Below are 24,493 nucleotides of genomic sequence, written 5' to 3' on the forward strand. Positions count from 1 at the left end.
CTCCATATGCTGTCAGAAGGAAAGTAAATTAGTAAAGCCTTTTTGAAGAACAATGTGACAATATATATAAAAATGTAAAACCCATTATCTCGTGAAGTACCAATTCCAATTTGAAATATCCATCCTAATGAAATACTAGCACATGTCCTCAAAATACGTGTACAAAGATGTTTACTGTTCACTACAGCATTGCTTGCAATAGTGAAAAAAATGAATAAATGTCAATAAGGTAGTTTTTGTGAAAAGTATCATAACCCATACACTGGAATACTATGCAGCTGTTAAAAATTAATCTTTGGGAACTGACCTGGAAAGATCTTAAAGACTTCAAGTGAACAAAAGCAAGTCACAGAACAACACATACATAGCATAATCCTGTTTTTAAAATATAAATATGTACATATATTTATATATATATATATATATGTATGAAAAACAGACTACAAATTTATACTCGAACCTGTTAGCAGTGATTACCTCTGGGGCAGGGAGGGTAAAGGGAGAAGCAGGGTAAAGAGGGTACTTTCACATCTTTCTTTCTCTCTCTCTCTCTCTCTCTATATATATATATTTTGGTTTTTTTCCTGAATCTTTTGTAAGAACATATCCATGGACTACTTGCTTACTTTTAACCAGTGGTAATAGCAAAACAACTGTATTGCTATTTATTCCATTCCAATGAGAACAGCTGAATACATTTGGAAATAACTTGCTCTCAAAGCTAATTCTTTTGTTCCTGGAGGGCCTCGAGAGAGCCTACAGTGTGTTACAGGGCTGTCAGCCATCAGTTGATGAACCATGTGTAGGAGGTCCATCTCCAGGCTCACCCCTTGAAAATATTTGCATACATTCTCATATGCAGGCTCATTGGCAATAGCAATAATGTTTTCCCAAAGCACTTTGCTAACGTAAATAAATTCTGATGCTATACATCAAATCACAACCAGAGCAAAGTGTTGATGTGGCTGTCAAGATGCATGTTTAGATCTAAATTAGTAATCACACCCTTGGTGAGTGACTTTTGGAATAAGTTTGTATTTGGATTCATAATGAAGAGCCTAGACTCCACCAAATTATGAGACAGAGCTTTTCTCTTTCTTCTGCACTCCTCTCACTCCACCACAGCCCTTTCCAAATCAAACGATTTCCTATAAATGTGGGAAAGAGGGAAACCTGATCATTAGTTATTGGGAATCGGTAGTGAATCAAAATAAAAAGTACTATCGGTACCTTTATGAAGGAAAATCCAACTCCATGCATACATCTTGGTGTGCATTTTATTTTTGACTGGAATCATATCCATATGAATGAAAATTGCCAAAGTATTCTTTACTCTTTTGCAAGCTAGGCCCTTGCCTTGCTGTGTCAGAGGAAGGTAAAACTAAGCCAGTAATGCTGGAGACATCCCTGTTTCCATATGCACACTGACAGGAGAGGAGCTGTCTAGGAAATGCCTTTTGATTGATGGACAGAGGAGAATCTATACACACGTGAAGTATAAATGGAAACATATCAGCACACACACAAGTCATTAACCTGGTCCTCCGGCATCCGCTGGCATGCATCTGTTCCAAAGGGTCTCTTCTTCAATGGTCTCAGCACTTTGTCTCATTATCAGCAAATACCTTTTTATTCCAGAATGGAAAACAAGCTAGGAATTAAATACATCCAATACTGAATGCTTTATTTCCATAAGTCACCAATAAGAGAATGAATTTAATTTTAATACATTTATTTTTGTATGATTCTTAATAAAGCACTTTCAAAACATTCTGTACATCTCAAGCCACTCAGAACTGCATTACATTCTATAAATGTGATTTGTCGGGATGAGGTGCCAAGATGTCTCTGTACAAAGATGTACAATATGTACAGTCACTATAAGTGCAAGCTGTGCAAAGCAGTCTAGGACAGTAATTCATGCCAAGGCTTAGAAAACATTTCAACACAAAACTAAAGATTCAAACTGCGTTGTATTTTTTTTTTCCTGGGCAAATGATTAGTTTATAAACAAATATATGTATATGTCATATAGAAACAATAGTTTGACCCCTCAGCTCAGTCAGCACCATGCAGCTGACGGGATGCGTTACGGGGCTGCTCTCCTAGGCCTCTCTCTAGGGCGTCATTTTGCCGCACTCGATGGTTGTCTCATCACTGAGCTGCCGCTACCTTTGGCTGAACCACAGCAACACTAGGGGGTTTAAATTTGGGGAGATAAAGGCCAAACTTGTTTTCGATGCCAGCAAAAGTGGCTGTGGCGAGTCTGTATCCTCCGATGTGGTCGGGATTGGCAGGAGGAAGGTCTGCGATGCGCGACTTAGGTGTTGGTTCTGAGCCAGAGGGTTTGCTGTTGATAGGGAAAGCCAATGGTTAGTGGGCTCGAGACTGATAAAGATGGAAAACTACTGAACACTTTCAATCTGACCCACGTGCCTCAAAGAAGAGTGTCTGTCCAATGAGTTCCTTGTCATTTATGCTGCGTTAGTCATTATTTATAGCTACTTTGAAAGCAACACATTCACATATTTGATTAAGAAGAGAAATGGCCTCAATTTCATATACATATATAGATCCACAGAAAAGAGACCAGAAAAAAATACACTCAAATATTACCACTCTGGGAAGTAGGAATAAGGATGATTTTCTCTTTTCTATTTTTCTGTTTTCCCAATTTTTTTACACTAAGCATAAATTAATCATAGAAAATTTACATCTTTCTTTTATTTTGACATAATTTTAAAAGCTAACTTTTTAGGTAATCGACTCACGAAGGTTATTACTAAAATTACTTAGAGAGAAATAGATATAATTCTTACTTTTCCAGGATGTAAAAGTATAGAAAAGCCTGGAATTGTGAGATTGCTGCTCTTACTTTCTTTGTGTTAAGTCCCTCTACTTCTTGGGTCAACAGCTAATTCCCTACTTGGCTTCTGAGTGGGAAAGGGGTTCACAGGTTTATGAGGCAAAGACTCAGATACAGAATTTCATCTTCTGCTGAAAAGCTGGTAATTGCTTCCTTTGGGTACAACCTTCGCCAGCAAATTCAAGTGATTCCTCTTGTCCACAGCACAAGCTTCAAGTACTAAGCTTCAAAAGGCCCAATTTCTGGCCTAAATGTCACCAGTGATTTTGTCCATGGGCATAACCTCTCTTTGAACTTTTTTTTGTTTGTTTTTTTGCAGTAAATCAGTTCTAAGAATGTCTATACCTATCTAATAATAAATTATGGTGAATAATGAAATCTTGGGGGTGTGAAAGGGCTTGACTGAGTCTTAGAAAGTTTACAAAAGTGTAACTAATACAAATTTTTATTACTTCTGGAGAAAAGGCCATATATAATAAAATCCAAATAAGGAGCTAAATCCATGAAGCTCAGTATCTGCTTACGCTTAGAAGACAATTATTCACATTACATTTTAATTTGCTGCCTCCCTAAACTTTCCCCAAGTAGCTGCTTAATACTTGTACAACATCACCCTGCCAAGGTCTTACTCCTCCAACACGGAAGCTTCTCAAGTCCACTGTCTGTTTTAAATGTGTTGGTCCTGCAGGATCCTCTGTCCTGTCAGTTTCTGTTCCAAAACTGCCTTAGGAGGCTGAACAAAGACCTGTTTGGGGTTTTGGTGCTTTCTTTATAAGGGAGTTGAAAAGCTGCACTTACAGGCCTCCAAAATCAATGTAAAACCACCGCTGGAGAAGTTCATAGGTGACCAAAGTAACACCAAACTGGGGAGAGGATCGAAACACTCGAGCTGAAAGAGAAAGATTGGGGCAGTTAACAGCAGGATGACTATGGCAAAGACAACCAGTGAGTAATGGGAGCAGGACCCCAATGCCAGCCTTTCCACATGGCCCCAGCCCCTACCTGCGGTCCCTTTCCAAAATGCAGAGGGCCCTTCTTCCCGGAGTATCTTCCTGAAACAGTCGATGACACCACTGTAGGTCGTTTGGCCAGCGCGGGCGGCCACCTGCAGTCTTGTCTTGATGACATCAGCAGGGGTCACCAGAGAAGCGGCAGGCACACCTTTCAGGAGAAAGTCACATTTAATTCATCCAAAGTACCTTAACAAAGGATAGACATACTGCTAAAACTAACAATACAATTAGCAGCTTTAACTGGAAGCTTCTTAAATAGATACCTGGGCGCTAATGGAAAAAGGATCTATAAGCCTATTAGCTGCTTCAATGGGGTCAGGGCAAAGCTCTTTTTTTTTCTTTCTGAATTAGGAAAATCACTCTATATTGCATGATCCTGAAGAACTGTGAGAGGAAAAAATGCAGCAATATTACTAGGACAATCCCCAAGTGTTCTCCTTTAGGTTTCAATTATTTTACCTGCTTTCTTTTCTTAAATAAGATACAGTATTTTCATGTATAATAGAAAAAATGAGGATAATGCCAATTTAATGAGCTGCTAAATATATCTGATACCAAGATGTAGTGTCTTTTGCTGATTCCTGTCACCTTACTGTGCAAGGTGAATATCAACACTCATATATCCACTCACCCGTTTGAGGGGCTAACTTGAGAGTTGACTGTGCCCCTTTCAGACATGCTTACATGACAGAAGTCATTACAACTGAAGCAGAGGAGGCCAGGCAAGCAGTTAAGGAACGTAAGGGAACTGATCATCAAAAGGCCTTGTCATCCGTCCCCTGTGCCCCAGCTCCCCGGGGCCATGTTAAGATTCATCAGCAGCAGGACACACGAGATGTATTTCACAACCACACCTTTCACTTATAAAACAAAACAGGGAACAAAGGAGCAACATAATCTTCCTCAGGGGGAAGAAATTCAATTTGGCCTCAATATCACCGAATGGTCACTAGGCAGATGGAGCCGGCGACTCTGGGGGGTGGGGTTTCTGTTAGAGACGATGCAAACATCCCCCCCCCAGAGCCCTCTACATTGTTCAGACAGAACTAGGTAAACTGCCGCCTTTGGAATGTTCTGAATTCTGAATGTTCTCAGTGCCTGCCAGCAAAGCTTTACAGGTAAAAATTAGAACAATTCATCTCTCATTCTGAAAACTGGCATCGAATGTCTGTGGGCAAGAAGCTGGTGCTGACAGTTCCATGAAAATGTTTACTTGGTTCCATCAACCACTGGCAAAACGCCTGTCCATGATTAGACTGTTCTTTGCTGCTGCCTGGACAGCAGAGAGAAAAGACTGGGGGGAAGATTTGCTGGCCCTCACTTAAAATGGGGAGGCTTTGGTGAACACCCAAAAGGAACTGGATGAACACTCGGTGCCAAGACTGAGCAGGCAGCTTTACTGGCTTTCAAATTATAACTGCAAGTGACTGCCCCAAATAAGGGCTCAAGGCTCCCTGGGAGAGTTTCTTGATCATCACAAGTCATTCCCTATCATCGTGGATGAGAAGAGTAACATGCCCACCCGACACCCCTGGAAGCAAGGGCTCCTGCCACACACCACACTCCAGGGAGTGCTCGGGCTATCCTGCTGTGCTTAGCCAGCAAACCAGAGGAGAAGGTACCCAGTGAGCCACACAGCAGTGCCAGGAGCCAAGCGGTAAGAGCCACCCTAAGCATCTGGGGACAGCCCTGGGTTTGTGTTCATTCACCTTGCCCATTTCTCTCCCTGACCAGCTGTAACGGGGAGCAAACATGCGCCCTTTCCTTCTTCTGTCACATCTGAGGGCTGGTGCAATAAAGGACGCCTGGTCCTCCCCTTCTATCCCGAGTCAGCTCCCTCACAGCCCAAGAGGAAGGCTGGAGCATGAGATCAGGAGGAAGCGTCTTAGTACCTTCCTGCACTTGTTAGGTTCCTCTTTCAGATGGAATCTCTTCTGTGCTTAATCTGGTATCTTAGACCAGATGAAGATTTTCATTCGTTCCGTTAACATTTACTGAGCTCCTATTATTACTATGTTGGCCACGCAGGGAAGGCAAGGATGAACAGAATGAAACCCCTGCCCTCAAGGAGCTTCCAGTCCAGTACAGAGGGTAAAACTTATGCAAACAACCATTAATAAAAGACAAAAAGTGTTAAGGGACAGAGAAGAGATGCCAACGGAGTGCAGGGTGGTGTGCTGGGGACGTACGGCTCACTTTGGTCTGATGAGGACGATGGCAGAAGGAACAGGAACAGCTTCCTGAAGCAAACTCAGTTTTGAGCCAAATCGTGTTGATTCCAATATACAGAATCAGGAAGTGAGAGCATGCTTAGACCTGTGCGTCAGGATGAGGTACAACAAAGCAACTGATTTGATGAAGAATTTTTCCATCTTTATGCTTAGCTTGGCTGCACCCAAGGTTTCAGGGGCAGAGGTGGCTAAGAAACATGTTACTGATGAAAGCCCAATTGAGATGGGCAGAGCTAATTTGGCTCTGAGTTGCTAAGCTGCATTAAGCTGTTTATCCACATTATGCAAATGTAATTAACTCTCATCAGAATTATAGCACACCTCGCAAAGGAGAAAAAGCGATCATATTTAAACTAAGTCAGATACAAACAATAACCTTTCCAGAAATAAAGGGGGAAAGCACATACAGATTCTGTACTTCTTAAAGAGAATGTAGGGGGAGGCGGGGACTCTTTTGGTTTAAAAAAAAAATTGTAGTTACCTGCCATGGCTCCAGCTGCAAGGAGATATATACCTCCCACGTGTCCGTTTTCATCAGCCAGAAGTAGTTTGCAGTGAGCATAAACAGGAAAATAGATTGCAGAGAAGGGAATGTCTCGGAGGAAGCACGCTTTGGCACCCTGTCACACAGTGAGGAAACAGTGCAAAACAGCTGTGTAAACAAGGTGTGAATGCCCACGAGGGATCCAGGGTGACAAGCCTGAGATGTCCCTCAAACAGCATTGGGAGTGATGTGGAAGGGAAACGGGAGAACCAGCCGGGCACAGGGAAATAGAGACATGGCTCAAAGTTTGAGAAACACTGGTGGACCCAGGAGTCCTAGAGTTAGTTAACTGGGTAATGATGGTATTCTGACAACTAAGAATTTTCTGGCATTTCCAGTATAGATTCAGATTTTAAGGTTAATAAAAATTCAGTGCTCAAATCTCTAGGCTGCTTGTTCTGTTTGGCTTTGGTGAGTGCCAGGGGGAGGGGGTGTGGGTGGGAATAGACTTAGAAACCCAATATTAATAGCCTGATTTCAAAGCAACCAGCAAAGGCAGACCCAAAAACTAACAAATTACCAATTCAACCCACCTCAGCTTTGAGTCCCTGAAGTATCAGGTAAGAAGCTATGGACAGGAGCAGTGGAAAAGGAAAGTGACTATTTTAGGGAAGGGGAAAAAGAAACCACAAATCTTCCCTCCTCATTCCCCACGTCCTTAAATAGCAGAGGACGGGGGAAACCCAGACAAAATATTTGAGCAGGAAATTTCCCCGGGAGTAGAAATCCAACCAGGGACAGCTTGTCTCAGTGACTGAGGTTGCAATGAACACCTTCCTCAACCCCACTATTCTACGCCCCAGGCTTTAGCTAGCCGGGCAAAAACTCCGTCTTTGGTACTTGTGTCCCCGATGGCTCTGTTTTTAAAAGACAAACTCAAACATTACAAAAAAAATTCCTGGGACTCTCTGAAAGATGATACAGAGAGAAACAACTTTAATAAAATCAGCTCTCAAAGGGAATTCCAAAAAGGATGGAAGTTGGGGGTGGAGGGGAGGGAATATGTACAAAACTCTCTCAGGACAGGCATCATTGGTTTCCTGGTCTCCTAAGAGCCTTGTAGCTGTGTGATTCTAATCTAGAGAATTTCTAATTTCCAATTTGTAGCTACAGAAGCCAATTTACACACTTCTACTGTGATGGATCTATAAATAAATCAGATGCTGTGGAAACACAGTTGTCTATAAAAGCTAAATTTACGTATACCCCCTTCATACCAGGCAAAAGAATAGAAAGAAATATTCTTCCTTGTTTAAGAAAAATAATAGCTTCTGCTCCATTACATCTGATCTGTAATGATGGGAGTAAGTACACCTGTGGGGAAGGAATCTGTTGACTGGCCCTTTGCTAAAGCACAGTACACTCTGGTTTTGTTTTGTTTTGTGTTTTTAAATGGAATTCATTATTGACAAATCCCACCACTTAACTTCTTAAAGACCTGAATCCTACCAAACTCTACTACTGTTTCACTGTGGTCAAATTATTAAGACAAAGAGAAGCTCCTACTGGGAAGATAACAATAGAGATAACTCAGACTCAAAATAAACGTAAGACTATTTTGAAGTCCTAAACCAGCCCAAAAAGAACACCAAAGAAACTTCCCAAACCCACCGTCAAATAAAAGGCTGTGAGCCTGCAGCCAGCGGGTGTGCAGGGCTGGCATCCCTGCTGGCAGCTTCATAACGGCCTGAAGATGACAACAGGAGAGCGTGTTTGTATATCCCACTGCCTCTAATAGGAGTGTCCTGGTTTTTCCTTTTTGTTTGATTTTCTACTCCAGGGACTACCCTGCTGGACAAGATTGCTTTTCCACTTGGCGGGGGAGAAGTCTGGTTCCACATTTTTTCACATTTCTATTGAGTACATTACAACCTCTCTACTGAGATAACAAGGGAATCTACCCACCTTATACAGACCAAAGAGTCCCAGGTCCCGGAGCACATTCAGGGCACTGACCCTGGGTCCTGTGGTGATCTCTCCAGCTACCTGCAGGCGAATCTTGACTATCTCCAGAGGGTTAGTAAAGATGACCTGAGAGCCACCAGCCTGCAGGCAAGAAAGGAGAGATAGAGCAGATTTCCAAATCAGCCCCACCGGAAGTACAGGCAAGAAAAATCCGGAGACGCCTCCACATTGTACCACTTTATGCTTCCCTCTTCACGGGGGAATGAGAGTCCGATGCTTTGGCCTATGCGGGAGGGGCTCACAGGGATGGCCCGAAACTCTGTCTCAAGCTTTGTTTCTATTTGAAATGTCAGGAGTGTTTCCCAGAGCAGTCTTTCCAGGGTTAACCCAGCCATATGCAAAATGGCAAAACTAATAAACTCATTTGGAAAACAAAAGTGAAGCCAGATGTGGCAGCACGAGAGCCAATGAAAGGGAAAGAGATGGTAGAAGATTGATTGGTATCTTTTACCAAGCTGGAGCTAAAATTCGGATCCACAACAGTTTCTTTCCTCTTCTTAGCAAGCGTTCTCCTTAGCTCAGCCACCTGCTTCTGCTTCACTGGACTGCAGAGCAATCAACACAGAGGTGTTTCTGCCCCACAGAGGTGCCTTAAGTCAAAGGGGAAAAGTCTCCTCTGGTTCAAATTCTAAAATGTACTATCCTGAACAAAACTCTGAGACAGATCTACAACTACACCCACACAAAAGAAGATAATTTGGAAGGACAATTGCAGTATCATTTCAAGACCAAACCAGAAACACTGTTCAAAGACAGAGCTGGGAAATGGAACATCTAGTTACCATGAGAACGAGAGGGCAAATCAAAGCCACACTCCACACTCTCTACCTGTGGGTGACTGACAGATATATTTGAATTTGGCTAATGAAAGTGTATTTGCACCTGAAATCTGTTAACTAGTGGGGGGGAGGGGAAATGTTTAACAAAACTGCTACCAAGTCCTTTTTTGGTTTCTGTGAGAAAGAAAAAAAGTGTTTATGTGTATGTGTGTACATACGGATATATAAAAATAAATAAAAATTTAAAAACATAAATATATATACATCTCCATTCATGAAGTGAAAAAAATCTCATTTGCACATCTTCATCTCAAGTGTAGCTGTTTACATTATATAATCAGAACCACATTCGTATAATCATATTACATTATATAATCATAACTTCACTGTAATAGCATGTCACATGTGAAGCAGGAAACGGGTACCTCACTGGTGATTCTAACTCCACAGGTATGGGTGGACTACAAACAACACCCATAGAACTCACGAGCAGGGGCTTCCCTGGTGGCGCGGTGGTTAAGAATCCGCCTGCCAATGCAGGGGACACGGGTTCAAGCCCTGGTCCGGGAGGATCCCACATGCCGCGGAGCAACTGAGCCCATGCGCCACAACTACTGAGCCTGCGCTCTAGAGCTTGCGAGCCACAACTACTGAGCCCGCGTGTCACAACTACTGAAGCCCACGCGCCTAGAGCCCGTGCTCCACGACAAGAGAAGCCACCGCAATGAGAAGCCTGTGCACCGCAACGAAGAGCAGCCCGTGCTCACCGCAACTAGAGAAAGCCCATGTGCAGCAATGAAAACCCAACGCAGCCAAAAATAAATAAAATAAATTTATAAAAATTAAAACAAAAAGTTATAAAAAAAAAATACTCACGAGCAACATTCAATGCCACTTCAGTACTCTACCTTCACCCACATTCCCGTTCATTTTTTCTAAATCCCACAGCCCTCCCAGACCCCCTTTTCCAAGGGGGAGCAACAAGTCCCAGTCCATTCTCCTAACTGGCCAGGGGCTATAAACCAACTAAATACTCCTGTTCCAATCCTCATCCCTTATTCCTATCAACATCCACAACTGCCAACACTGACACAAGATTCCTTTCCTCTTTGTGAGACACTTACTGTCCTGGATTCCTCAGGGCCCTAATCCTCTTTTTGTCCACCAAGCACAGAGGGTGCAGCAATTTGCTGTCTCTCTGTGGACTTCCTGCGACTCCCAACTCGACACAATCCAGACCACTGGCACACAGGCCCCTGAATGATGACTGACCCAATTTTACATGTTGGTTTGCCTGTGTTTCTCTCTCTTTTAATCTAGGGCACTGTCGGCAGGAGGAAGTATTTCAATGTTTCAATCGAAGCAAACAATACTTTCAAAAGGATTGCTGGGTGAAAAATTATGTCAAAATGATAATCCAAGTAATTGCTCCCCGTTGCTAGCATTAAAGACCAAACCAATCGAAAAAGTTTACTACTTCCCTGAAATCTCTTGTTTAAATAATTGTTGCAAAGGCTATCTTTGGGAAAATGCGCTTTATGTTCTAAACTAAAGCAGATTAAATTTAAAAAAGAAACAATTTTTATTATAATCCCCCAAATTTGCCACCACCAGATGATGTCAACCCCTGGGCGTGACTCATTAAACATGGACGTTATGTTTAAATAAATACAAAGTTCTTTCATGTTTTTAACCATTAGTAAATTATAACATCCTGCAGAGCAGGAATACTCCAACTAGCACTCCCCCCGGCCACAGCTCCCTCCTCCTCCTCCCTCTCTCACAGACTCTTTTGGAAATAACTGCCAGTTTACTGAGGTTTGTATTTCTTTAACAATTCTTCAAATTTCTTTCTACGGGTACATGTAATAGGCTTTCAATTAAAACAGTACAACTAAAAGAAGGAAACACAAACACATTAACCATTGCACGCTTTGAAGATCTGTTACCCAGCACATATACTAAGTCCCAGCAACGCACTGGAAACAACCACAAAACTAAACATATATATATATATGAAATATGACAAATAAGTGTGTAAACAATGAAACAATGACAGTATGATCAAGGCACACACTGTGAGTTTATTTCACACCTATGCATGTACTCTACTATGATTGAAGGAGAAAATTTCTACCAATTTCATAGTCTGTATATGCTTTTAAAATTAATAATCATTTTTAAGAACTTTATGATAGGGGCTTCCCTGGTGGCGCAGCGGTTGAGAATCTGCCTGCCAATGCAGGGGACATGGGTTCGAGCCCTGGTCTGGGAAGATCCCACATGCCGTGGAGCAACTAGGCCCGTGAGCCACAACTACTGAGCCTGCGCGTCTGGAGCCTGTGCTCCGCAACAAGAGAGGCCGCGATAGTGAGAGGCCCGCGCACCGCGATGAAGAGTGGCCCCTGCTTGCCACAACTAGAGAAAGCCCTCGCACAGAAACGAAGACCCAACACAGCCAAAAATAAAAATAAATAAAATAAAATAAAAATGGTACTAGAAATTAATAGGCATTAAAAAAAAAAAAAAGGAACTTTATGATAGACCTAGGAATATGTAGACAAATACTATTCCAGATGAAATGGAACAAGACCCCGTGGGGCACTCCTAGGTACAAATCCTTTCTGGGTCCCCTGTTTCTAGTTTGTAGGAAATAGGCTTCATTCAGCCTCCTTGACCTTCCCTTAGTTCCAAAGGGCAGATTCAAACAGTTGCTTTTCAGGGAAGGGAGGGAACACAGAAACAAAGCAGGAGCAGTCAAGAAACAATAGTGCAGCCATGGGGCAGGGTCCTGGTGCCTCCTCAAGGAATATACGTAACAAAATACCTTTGAGTTCTTCTGCAGGAACTAAGGTCCCTACCCAGGTGGAGGACGGTAACTTCAGGTTGAGCACAGGATTCCTGGAACACCGCCTGGTTACCTCACCACCAAACAATCAGAAGAAAGGTACACAGTGGAAGATGAGGAAGACTCTGACCCCCTCCCCAAATGATTCTCCCTTTAAAAACTTTCATGGTTGAGCAGAATCTTTGAAGTTGGTTTTTGGACAGGAGTCCGCCTTCTGCCCAGACTGCCGGCCTCCTAAAGCAACCTTTCCTTTTCCAACCAACACTTGCCTCTCAAGTACTGGCTTTCAAGAGGCAAGCAGCTGAATCTGACTTCAGTAACAGAAACACTGAGTAATAAAGACTACTATCTAATTTGTCTAAAACTTTGGATATTTTATAACACTTGAAGGAAAACATACAAGGCAAATACAGACTGTCCTTTTTTAAACGCTGAGGTTAACCACTCTCATACATATTAAACTGGGAACAGGGGGCAGGGGGAATAAGATCTGCAATTAATTCAATCACTCTGGTAAGGAATGTAGTGACAAAGAACGAGGATTATGATGTTATCACATCCTTAACTTTTTCCCCTCTGAGAAACAAACACACCAGGAAAATATCATTTCTCCTCTATATTAAGATGCTGCTGATTGTAAGTGATATCATGAATTTAATAACAGCTTTCCACAGGGAAAAAACTAAATATAATCACTGAATATACAGAATTTCAGAAATGTTAAATTGTGAAATAAAAATATAGTAACTTTTCAATAAAAAAATTACCTGTATTTTTACAAATATGCTAATGTTTGCTATTTTAAAAAGCAATAAAATTAAACAGAAAAAAAAATTTAAATGCCCATAAGTAAACAGTTAAGTAGAAATAATTATATGCTCTTAATCAGGCAATAAGATTAGGTAATAAAATCATGCCAAGTGTCATAAACAGAACATAAAGTATTAGGTACCCATTGATTACAAATATATCAAAATTTACCTAAGTTTATCAAAACCAGAATAGCTTAGAGATGAAAACATTGGTTGCTCCCCTGGAAGGAGAAATAAATAGCTAGGAGAAAGAATTTGCAAAGCATATGCTATTATATCTTTTGAATTCTGAATCATATGAATGTATTAACTATTCAAAAACAAAAACAACCCCCCCACGAGCACCACAAATAAGAAACAGAACTGGCCTTAGAAACAATGGCTCTTTTTACAGAGTAGGTCCTCTTTCACACATTCTTCCCTATGGTAAGCTTGGTAATTCATACACTTTAAATGAATTTTTAAAAACTAGTTAGCACTAGTTATCTGTGGATCCAAAACTTTTAAAAGGCTTATCAACATACACATATATGAACATCAAAAAAATCTAACCAATTAAAGCTAGTGATCTGAAATAACAGACACCAAGATAAATAAAATTGCAGGTTAAAGCATGATGATACGCAACTATGACATAAATATATATGGACGTTTAATGTGTGTGCATATGTATGTGTGTTCACGTAAGTATGCAAGCATAAAGTTGAGACCACACTGGTTCCTGGGGATGGGAGTTGGAGAAACTATTTCCAAACAGCTCTTTACAGAGATGTGCAAGCTCAGCTTGCCAAGGAAGACATGGCTTAGGGAGCTGGCTAGCTACCAACTGTGGCTCCCAGGATTAGTAAATGCACCAACTAACAAGTGGACCTCTTGCTGCACCTATACGGGCATGGGTATGGGTGTATGAGTGTGCCCATGTGCACATATAGGCCAAAGACAGAAGAGTAGAAAGATTCCAGGTTTGGAAGGCTGTTGACCTATATGGTCGTTAACTTTGTAACCTTAGATAGGTCATAAGCTTTCCATTCCTTGGTTTTCTAATATGACAACAGAGATTCCAACAACCTCACGGAGTTCTTGTGCACTAACCTAAGGTGAGAGCGCTACGCAGATTGAAAGCAAGATACCAAGGGAAGGGATTTGTTCTCCAGGAGGTATGTTCATACAGGGCTATGAAAACACCTGCAGCATAATGGGGTTACATCAGTCCTCTGGTGAGCAATAAATACATTTTGAGTTTTATGACTTATCCATTCAGAAGTATCTACTCCCTGAAAGAGGTAATGTGATCAGTCAGGTAAGTGCTCTGGCTAAGTTTAACAACATAAAAACCACAGAAATGATTAGAAAATACATGTAGGTCAGTCCCTTTAGACTTTTAAACTTTCTGCTTTGTTGACTCAGAAAGACATTAAATTTTTTCCCACTTAGGTTTATGAATGTGTCTAAGAAACTCCACATCATCTTTTTCTTTTATAAAACCGACACAGAGACTATTGAGATAATTAATAGGCAAGTCACAGCCTGGGAAAAATATTCATAACACATACACCTGACAAAGGACTGTATCCATGATTTATAAAGAACTCCTACAAATCAATAACAAAATATGAATAACCTAATAAAAATAGGCAGAAGACTGGAACAGATACTTCACTGAAAAAGATGTAAAAAGCCAATAAACACATGAAAGGATGCTCAATATCTTTAGGCATCAGGGAAATGAAAATTAAAACCACAGCAAGATATCACTTCACACCAAGCAGAATGACTAAAACAAAAAGACTAAAAATATCAAACATTGTTGAGGATGTGGAGTAACTGGAATATTTGTACACTGCTGATGAGACTGTAAAATGGTCCACCCACTTCAAAGAACCAACAGGCAGTTTCTTTTAAATTGAACATACATCTACCCTAGTCTACTCTTAGTCACCCAAGAAAAATGAAAACATATGTTGACAAAAATACTTGTACAAGAATGTTTATAACAACCTTATTTATAATAGATAAAAACTGGAAACAACCCAAATGTCCATCAATAGAAGAATGGACAAGCAAATTGTAGTTAGTTCATACCATGGAATAATGCTCAGTAAAATTAAAAACAAACAAACAAAAAAAACCAATACTGATACCCACACAATAACAAGGATGACTCTTGAAAACACTCGTTAAGCTAGAGAGGCCAACCATAAAAGAATGCATTTCATGCGAGTCTGTTGATATGAAATCCAAGAAGAAACAAAACTGTTGACAGAAATCAGAACAGTGGCTGCCTGGGGGAGGGGAGGAATGATTGACTGGAAAGAGGCATGAATTAATTTTCTGGGGTGAAATGTTCTTTATCTCACTCTTGAGTGGTGATTTCATGGGTGTATACAATTGTTAAAACTCACTAAGCTGACAGCTAAGTTTTTTTAATACATTAATTATACCTAATAACATATATATGTATATATATTCAGATATATGCTAAATTTCTATGATATATATCTATGTAATATTTTAAAAAAAGAAAGAAAAGCCACTACAAAGTTGAATGGGCTCATCTAGATTTATTTTGACACATGGAGAAGGCCTTGATTTGATTCCCTAAGACAGCATTATAGAACAAAAGGAGTTGGTCTTTTCTTTAAAATCAAAATATTTGGGAGTACATGAAAACTGCAGCATATATTAGCTATGTGATTTGGGGTGAGAGTTAGCCTGTCTGAGCTTCTGTTTCTCATCTACCCATTTTATAGGAGGTGGTAATAGTGCATGTTAAAGTAATTGGAAAAATTCTAAGTTGATAACAAAGTATTGATATTATTCCTGTACACAACAGATATCATAATTAAACACTCAATTATATATATATATATATTTAATAAATTTATTTATTTTCATTTATTATTTTTGGCTGTGTTGGGTCTTTGTGGCTACCCATGGGCTTTCTCTAGTTGCGGCGAGCAGGGACTACTCTTCGTTGCGGTGCGCGGGCTTCTCATTGCGGTGGCTTCTCTTGTTGCGGAGCACGGTCTCTAGAGCACGTGGGCTTCAGTAGATGCAGCTCGTGGGCTCTAGAGCACAGGCTCAGTAGTTGTGGCACACGGGCTTAGTTGCTCCACGGCATGTGGGATCTTCCCGGACCAGGACTCGAACCCATTTCCCCTGCATTGGCAGGCGGATTCTTAACCACTGCGCCACTAGGGAAGCCCTAAACACTCAATTATATTTATGTCTGATATGGACATGTAATACATGTATGTGTAACATATATGTATACATTTATACATATATAAAGGGAGACTTTCTAATAGAAAAATGAAAACATATGGCCTGATAAGAATGGCTTACCTATGAGAACAATGAGAAAAATTATTTGAAACCTACTGTTACATATACATTACTCATAAGCATCCATAACAGATATTTACTGAGTAACTGTATCCACATGCATACACTCTTATCCCATCTCCACCTAAAGAAGGGTGGAGAAATTATTAAATTTAAAGTTCGAGTTATAGATACAACAACAACAAAAAAAGTATCATATCTAAATCATAAATTCTGAACTGTTAAGTCTTTTTTGAGAAGATTTTAATACAGATATAAAATAAGTTTGGTTGGGCTTCCCTGGTGGCGCAGTGGTTGAGAGTCTGCCTGCTAGTGCGGGGGACACGGGTTCGAGCCCTGGTCTGGGAGGATCCCACATGCCGTGGAGCGGCTGGGCCTGTGAGCCACAGTTGCTGAGCCTGCGCGTCTGGAGCCTGTGCGCCGCAACGGGAGAGGCCGCGATAGTGAGAGGCCCGCGCACCGCGGTGAGGAGTGGCCCCCACTTGCCGCGACTGGAGGAAGCCGTCGCACAGAGACGAGGACCCAACACAGCCATAAATAAATAAATAAATAAAAAATAAGTTTGGTTAATGCTCCCAATGAAGATTTAAAATTTGAAAACGCACACTCTGTTTATAATTCTCTGTTTATAATCCCAAAGGTTATATCTATTTCCAAAGTGAGAAGCTCTGCTGTGATTTTCTGCTGCCCTTAGAAAGTGAGAGCTGCTTGCATTTCTAATCGGGAAGTCAGAGCCAACAAAAGTTCCATCTGGTTTAAAAAATAATGTGCATCATATGGTCACCTTATCTATGATAAAGGAGGAAAGAATATACAATGGAGAAAAGACAGCCTCTTCAGTAAGTGGTGCCAGGAAAACTGGACAGCTCCATGTAAAAGAATGAAATTAGAACATTTCCTAACACCATACACAAAAATAAACTCAAAATGGATTAAAGACCTAAATGTAAGGCCAGACACTATAAAACTCTTAGAGGAAAACACAGGCAGAACACTCTATGACATAAATCACAGCAAGATCCTTTTTGACCCACCTCCTAGAGAAATGGAAATAAAAACAAAAATAAACAAATGGGACCTAATGAAACTTAAAAGCTTTTGCACAGCAAAGGAAACCATAAACAAGACAAAAAGACAACCCTCAGAGTGGGAGAAAATATTTGCAAATGAAGCAACTGAGAAAGGATTAATCTCCAAAATTTACAAGCAGCTCATGCAGCTCAATACCAAAAAAACAAACAACCAAATCCAAAAATGGGCAGAAGACCTAAATAGACATTTCTCCAAAGAAGACATACAGGTTGCCAACAAACATGTGAAAGGTTGCTCAACATCACTAATCATTAGAGAAATGCAAATCAAAACCACAATGAGGTATCACCTCACACCAGTCAGAATGGCCATCATCAAAAAATCTACAAACAATAAATGTTGGAGAGGGTGTGGAGAAAAGGGAACCCTCTTGCACTGTTGGTGGGAATGTAAATTGATACAGCCACTATGGAGGACAGTATGAAGGTTCCTTAAAAAACTAAAAATAGAACTACCATATGACCCAGCAATCCCACTACTGGGTATATACCCTGAGAAAACCATAATTCAAAAAGAGTCATGTACCACAATGTTCATTGCAGCACTATTTACAATAGCCAGGACATGGAAGCATCCTAAGTGTCCACTGACAGATGAATGGATAAAGAAGATGTGGCACATGTATACAATGGAATATTACTCAGCCATAAAAAGAAACGAAACTGAGTTATTTGTAGTGAGGTGGATGGACCTAGAGTCTGTCATACAGGGTGAAGTTAAGTCAGAAAGAGAAAAACAAATACCGTATGCTAACACATATATATGGAATCTAAAAAAAAAAAAAAAAAAAAGGTTATGAAGAACCTAGGGGCAGGACAGGAATAAAGATGCAGACGTAGAGAATGGACTTGAGGACATGGAGAGGAGGAAGGGTAAACTGGGACAAAGTGAGAGAGTAGCACTGACATATATACACCACCAAATGTAAAACAGATAGCTAGTGGGAAGCAGCTGCATAGCACAGGGAGATCAGCTCGGTACTTTGTGACCACCTAGAGGGGTGGGATAGGGAGGGTGGGAGGGAGACGCAAGAGGGAGGCGATATGGGGATATATGTATACGTAGAGCTGATTCACTTTTTTATACAGCAGAAACTAACACAACATTGTAAAGCAACTATACTCCTATAAAGATGTTAAAAAATATATATAATGTGCATGCATGCGTGTGTGTGTGTGTGTGTGTGTGTGTGTATGTCTGTTCATGCACAAAAGCACGTCTATAAAAGCATTAGGAGGAAATATACTGAAATGTTGACAATGAAAAATAAAACTTTCATTTGGTAATATCTCTGCTCAAAGCAAAACACCGGAAAAAATTAAGGTTAAAAATTTGTGTGAAAGATCAAAGACCTAAATGTAAGATCTAAAACTATAAAACCCTTAGAAGAAAATAGAGGTATAAATCTTCATGATCTTGGATTAGACAAGGACTTCTTAGATATGACACAAAAAGCACAAGCAACCAGAGAAAATATAGATAAGTTGGACTTCATTAAAATCAAAGTCCAGTTCTTCAAAGGACACAGTCAAGAAAGTGAAAAATATTTGCAAATCACGTATCTGGTAAGGTACACTAAATATATACAGAACTCTTGTGTGTATACAGAATACACTAAATACATAGAGAACTCTTACAATTCAATAATAAAAGATGAACAACCCAGCTAAAACATGGGCAAATATTCTGAATAGATTGTTCTCCAAAGATAAACAAATGCCAGTACATTCATGAAAAGATGCTCAACACTGTCAGTCATTAGATCACAGTTAGATACCACTTCATACCACTAGGATGGCTATAACGAAAAGACAGATAATAATAAGTATTGGCAAGAATGTGGAGAAATCAGAACCCCCATACATTGCTGGTAGGATTGTAAAATGGTTCAGCCACTTTGGAAAACAATCTGGCAGTTCCGCAAAATACTAGTTAGAGTTACCATATGACCCACCAATTCCACTCCTAGGTATATACACAAGAGAAATGAAAACATATGTCCACAAAACTTCTTACATCAATGTTCATAGCAGCATTATTCATAATAGCCAAAAGGTGGAAAAAACCCACGTGTTCAACAACTGATGAATGGATTAAAAAAATGTGGTATTATCTATACAATGAAATATTATTCAGCAATAAAAAAGGCCTGAAATACTGATACATACTACAATGTGAATGAATCTTGAAAACGTTACACTAAGTGAAAGAAGCCAGACACAAAAGGCCATATATTGTTTGATTCCATTTATATGAAATGTCCAGAAATGGTGAATCTATAAAGACAGAAAGTTTACGAGTAGTAGCCTAAGACTTGATGGGGAGAGGGTGGGAAAATTGGAAGGCAATAGCTAAAGGGTACTAGGTTTCTTTTGGGGATGAGAATGCTCTAAAATTGACTATGGTGATAGTTGCACAGCTCTGTGAATATACTCAAAACTGCTGAATTGTACACTTTAAGTGTGGGGAATTGTATGATATGTGAACTCTATCTCAATAAAGCTGTTATTTTAAAATTTTTTCCTGAAACATAGCAAGCATTCGATGAATGAGAGAATGAATGAAAGACTGAACAAATGGAAACATAAACCAAGTATGAAGGAATATAGATTTAGAGACAGAAGTGGTTTGAATCTCAATTTTTCCATTTACTAAGTGCTTGATTTCACTGAACTTTAGTTTCTTCGACTCTAGCTGGGAATAATAATGAGATAATGCCTATAAAGTGTTCAGTCCAGTGCAAGATGCTCAAGAAACGGTAGCTATTATTACAATGAATTATAATCATAAGCACGTATTTTCTTTGGTGACATGTAGAAATGAAGCAAATCACGATAAGGAATTCTACTTTCAAATTACCACAGTGGAATATGATTAGATTTAAGATTAGGTTTTATCTGGTGAGAATGGTCAGAACTACCCTTTTTCTATGAGACATAAACATTTCCTAAGTCTAGTTCCTTGCACAGGAAGAAACTCTAAATCCTTCTCAGCCTTGACAGCTTGTTGGATGAGAATGAATAAATGGAAGAAAGAATGAATGAAAACATACCAAATATGAGTCAATAGAGATTTGGAGACAAAAGTGGTTTGACTCTCAACTTTGCCATTCACTAAGTGCTAGATATCTCTCAGGATTTATTTTCTTCAACTCCAATTGGGAATAATAATGAGAGAATGCCTATAAAATGTTCAGCCCAGTAAGAAAAGTCCCTACCGCTCATTAGCATTCTAGCAGATTAGAGCTACAGTAAAAGCAAAAACCAGCATCAATGATAATAGTAATATTGTAGTTAAGTTGAGTGGTAGGCTCATGGATGCTCATTTTATTATAACTTTTGGTTTATATAATGTGTTCTCTTTTGCATATATCTAATATCGCATACTTTTAAAAACAGATCACAAAATAAAACAAACAACAAAAAAACACATAATGCTTAAGGACTGGATATTTTCATTCCTTGGTCACCTCAATGATCTAGTTAGTGTACATCATTTTTCCTAAAGGACGGCACAGTCATTTTCAGAGCAGTAGAATTTCCCTCCCATATGTAGGGAACTCAAGACCCCAGTCCTAGCTGATTCTTCTGCTATGGAAAAAAAATCTATAAAGTCAATACTAACTGCTCAGTTTGAGCCATTTCTTCTCAATTAATCTGCATTAGGTCAACACATTAGGTATTGGGTTGGCAAAAAGGTTTGTTCAGTTTTCTCCGTAAGATGGCTCCAGTAGCACTTAGTTGCCTCTAACTTCATTCAAAATAATTTTGTTAGATTGTATGTGACAGCTGTCATTATCAGCATGCATTTAAAAAAAGACTTATCAAAATTGGTGAATTTTTGTGTAGGCATTTTAATATTGAAGATGGAAGAAAAAAAGCAACATTTTCGGCCTACTATGCTTTATTTATTATTTCAAGAAAGGTAAAAATGTAACCGAAACGCAAAAAGAGATTTGTGCAGTGTATAAGAAGGTGCTGTGACTGACTGAATGTGTCAAAAGTGGTTTGCAAAGTTTCGTGCTGGAGATTTCTCTCTGGACGATGCTCCATGGTCGGGTAGAGCAGTTGAAGTGGATAGTGATCAAATCGAGACACTGAGAACAATCAACGTTATACCACGGGGGAGATAGCCGACATACTAAAAATAACCAAATCAAGCGCTGAAAATCATTTGCACCAGGCTTGGTTATGTTAATCGCTTTGATGTTTGGGTTCCATGTAAGTTAAGCGAAAAAAACCTTCTTGACTGTATTTCCGCATGTAGTTCTCTACTTAAACGTAATGAAAACGTTCGTTTTTAAAACAAATTGTGATGGGTGATGAAAAGTGGATACTGTACAATAATGTGGAATGGAAGAGATTGTGGGGCAAGCAAAATGAACCCACCAGTCACACCAAAGGACAGTCTTCATCCAAAGAAGGTGATGTTGTGTATATGGTGGGATTGGGAGTCCTCTATTATGAGCTCCTTCTGGAAAACCAAATGATTAATTCCAACATGTACTGCTCCCAATTAGACCAACTGAAAGCAGCACTCGACAAAAAGCATCTAGAATTAGTCAACAGAAAAAGCATAATCTTCCATCAGGATAACGCAAGACCATATGTTTCTTTGATGATCAGGCTGGGACCACCAACTGGTACAGCTTGGCTGGGAAGTTCTGATTCATCCGCCGTATTCACAGACATTGCACCTTCAGACTTCCATTTATTTAGGTCTTTATAAAATTCTCTTAATGGAAAAAATTTCAATTCCCTGGAAGACTGTAAAAGGCACCTGGAACAGTTCTTTGCTCAAAAAGATAAAAAGTTTTGGGAAGATGGAATCATGAAGTTGCCTGAAAAACGGCAGAAGGTAGTGGAACAAAAGGGTGAATTCGTTGTTCAATAAAGTTCTTGGTGAAAATGAAAAACGTGTCTTTTATTTTTACTTAAAAATCGAAGGGACTTTTTGGCCAACCCAATACATCTTTAAAATTGAGTGATGTTTGGAAGAACAGCTGTACTCCTCTCACCTGGTGGCACTGACAGCATTCAGCCAAACACCCACAGGACACTCCACATTCTATCACCACCCGTATCCAGGATCCTGAGGGTTGGGTTCTCCTGATCAGCCTCACGGGCAGCCACTCTTCCTAGTGTTTATCTGGTGGCTGCTTACCATGTTTCGTTCAGCAAAAAGAGTATTCCTATATCCCACAGTGCCTGATATTCTATCGGTAGAGACTCATCCTTTTTGTTTAAGGTTATTCTCTGTTGAAATATGTAGACTTTTGGGAGAAGTAGCAGATTGTTCTTTAACAATCATTTATACTGTAGTGTGATCGAATTCATCAGTAGAAACTCAATAATTACACATTTTCTTTCCTCCCTGAAATGAAGAGATGTAGAGGAAAGAGGGAAGCAGAAAGCGTTTGTGGTGAAGAACTGCATACAACCTAATTATCCTCCTAGAGCCCAACCTGTTTTTCACGCTGTCAATTTCCAGCTAGACAATCCATCAAAGCGTCCAGAAATGAGTCATGCTTAAGGAAGAGATTTAGACTGTCAGCACAACCCTCGAGGCACCCCAGACTTCAAGAGAAATTCCCAAAGTTCAAACCTAGAAACAGGGTCAATACCTAGGAAGAACAAAGGAACCAAATACCTGATTATAATTTAACCACTTAGGTCACATGTCAGACAAGGGAACAAGTCAGGTTCATGAGCCAAAACCTCTGGATATTACAAATGGAAACAAATAATTAGCTACATGGAACACAGCATGACTTGTAAGATTTCTGACAAATGTACACACGTGTTGCGGCAAAGCTGAGTTAGGAAATTTCTTAACCAAATTAAAACTAAAACCACTGAGATAAAGAATATTTATGATATGCAATGGTTCTTTCATTAGAAGAGAAACACTTACAGCATCTAATTGGGGTAAAGGAAGAAGAGAGGGACTTCCCTGGTGGCGCAGTGGTTAAGAATCCACCTGCCAATGCAGGGGACACAGGTTCGAGCCCTGGTCCAGGAAGATCCCACATGCTGCGGAGCAACTAAGCCCGTGCGCCACAACTACTGAGCCCGTATGCTGCAACTACTGAAGCCTACGTGCTGAGAGCCTGTGCTCCGCAATGAGAAGCCCGTGCACCGCAATGAAGGGTAGCCCCCGCTCGCCGCAACTAGAGAAAGCCCGTGTGTAGCAACGAAGACCCAACGCAGACAAAAATAAAAAGATAAATAAATAAATAAATTTATTAAAAAAAAAAAAAGGAAGAGGAGAAACAACAGTAAGAACTAAGCAAAGGTCTTAGTCTATGTCCATTATTTGTCCTCCATGAAAAAAGTTAGCCAAAGACATGAGTTTTCTCCCTGAGAATGCACTTGGACATGTGTGCAGGTATAGCGGCAAATGCACATAAGTACACACGCGCGCGCGCATGCACACACACACACAAAGGGAGTGCGCCAAGCTACCTCTTCCATGAGAACTTTGGCTGCAGAAAGATGAGGACCCAGGTATGTGCCAGGCTGACAAATATCATGAAGGAGAATCCACAGCACCCTCTCTCTCTGACCCTCAGGGAATCTTCTCTGAATTAAAAGCTGCAAAGGTCACTGACCTCATCACCTCAGGTTCCACAAGCAACTGAGAAGGGTTTAGCCAAGACTGTCAGCTAAGTCAAATGGAAGTCATTAAGGGTTTCAGGGACAAAATGGACTAAATAAATCTTTAAAAAAATCATGTACTACCAAATGTGAAAGGAACACCACACATAAGATGAGTTGAGCTGCAAACTTAGATTTGAGAATTGGTCTAAATCCAATGTCATGCTCACACTTTAAAGACAGAATCTCTGAGTTCAGAATTGTCAATAGCTTCAACATAGTTATGGTTGTTTGCTCTGGTCCCTAAAAGCAGGAAAATTATAATTATACCACAGTGGCTTACTCAATCCTACACCTAAAAAACAAGGGCCCAATTAATCAGTCACCTCACACTTATTTTAA

The 24,493-nt window shown here is 40.1% G+C and overlaps 1 protein-coding gene across 1 annotated transcript in view; it reads right to left on the reverse strand.

The window, feature by feature from the left end:
- Positions 1–1,261: 1,261 nt before the first annotated feature.
- Positions 1,262–24,493, reverse strand: part of SLC25A12 (solute carrier family 25 member 12) — a 90,942-nt gene continuing 67,710 nt past the window's right edge. The window contains exons 14-18 of the mRNA XM_036858211.1: positions 8,560–8,700; positions 6,592–6,730; positions 3,869–4,027; positions 3,665–3,755; positions 1,262–2,350 (exon numbers count right to left, since the gene is read on the reverse strand). Of these exons, the coding sequence (XP_036714106.1) occupies positions 2,155–2,350; positions 3,665–3,755; positions 3,869–4,027; positions 6,592–6,730; positions 8,560–8,700 (726 nt within the window). The 3' untranslated portion in view covers positions 1,262–2,154. The remainder of the gene's footprint in view (positions 2,351–3,664; positions 3,756–3,868; positions 4,028–6,591; positions 6,731–8,559; positions 8,701–24,493) is intronic.

Source organism: Balaenoptera musculus, chromosome 7 (assembly GCF_009873245.2).
Source record: "Balaenoptera musculus isolate JJ_BM4_2016_0621 chromosome 7, mBalMus1.pri.v3, whole genome shotgun sequence".
Lineage (NCBI taxonomy): Eukaryota > Metazoa > Chordata > Mammalia > Artiodactyla > Balaenopteridae > Balaenoptera > Balaenoptera musculus.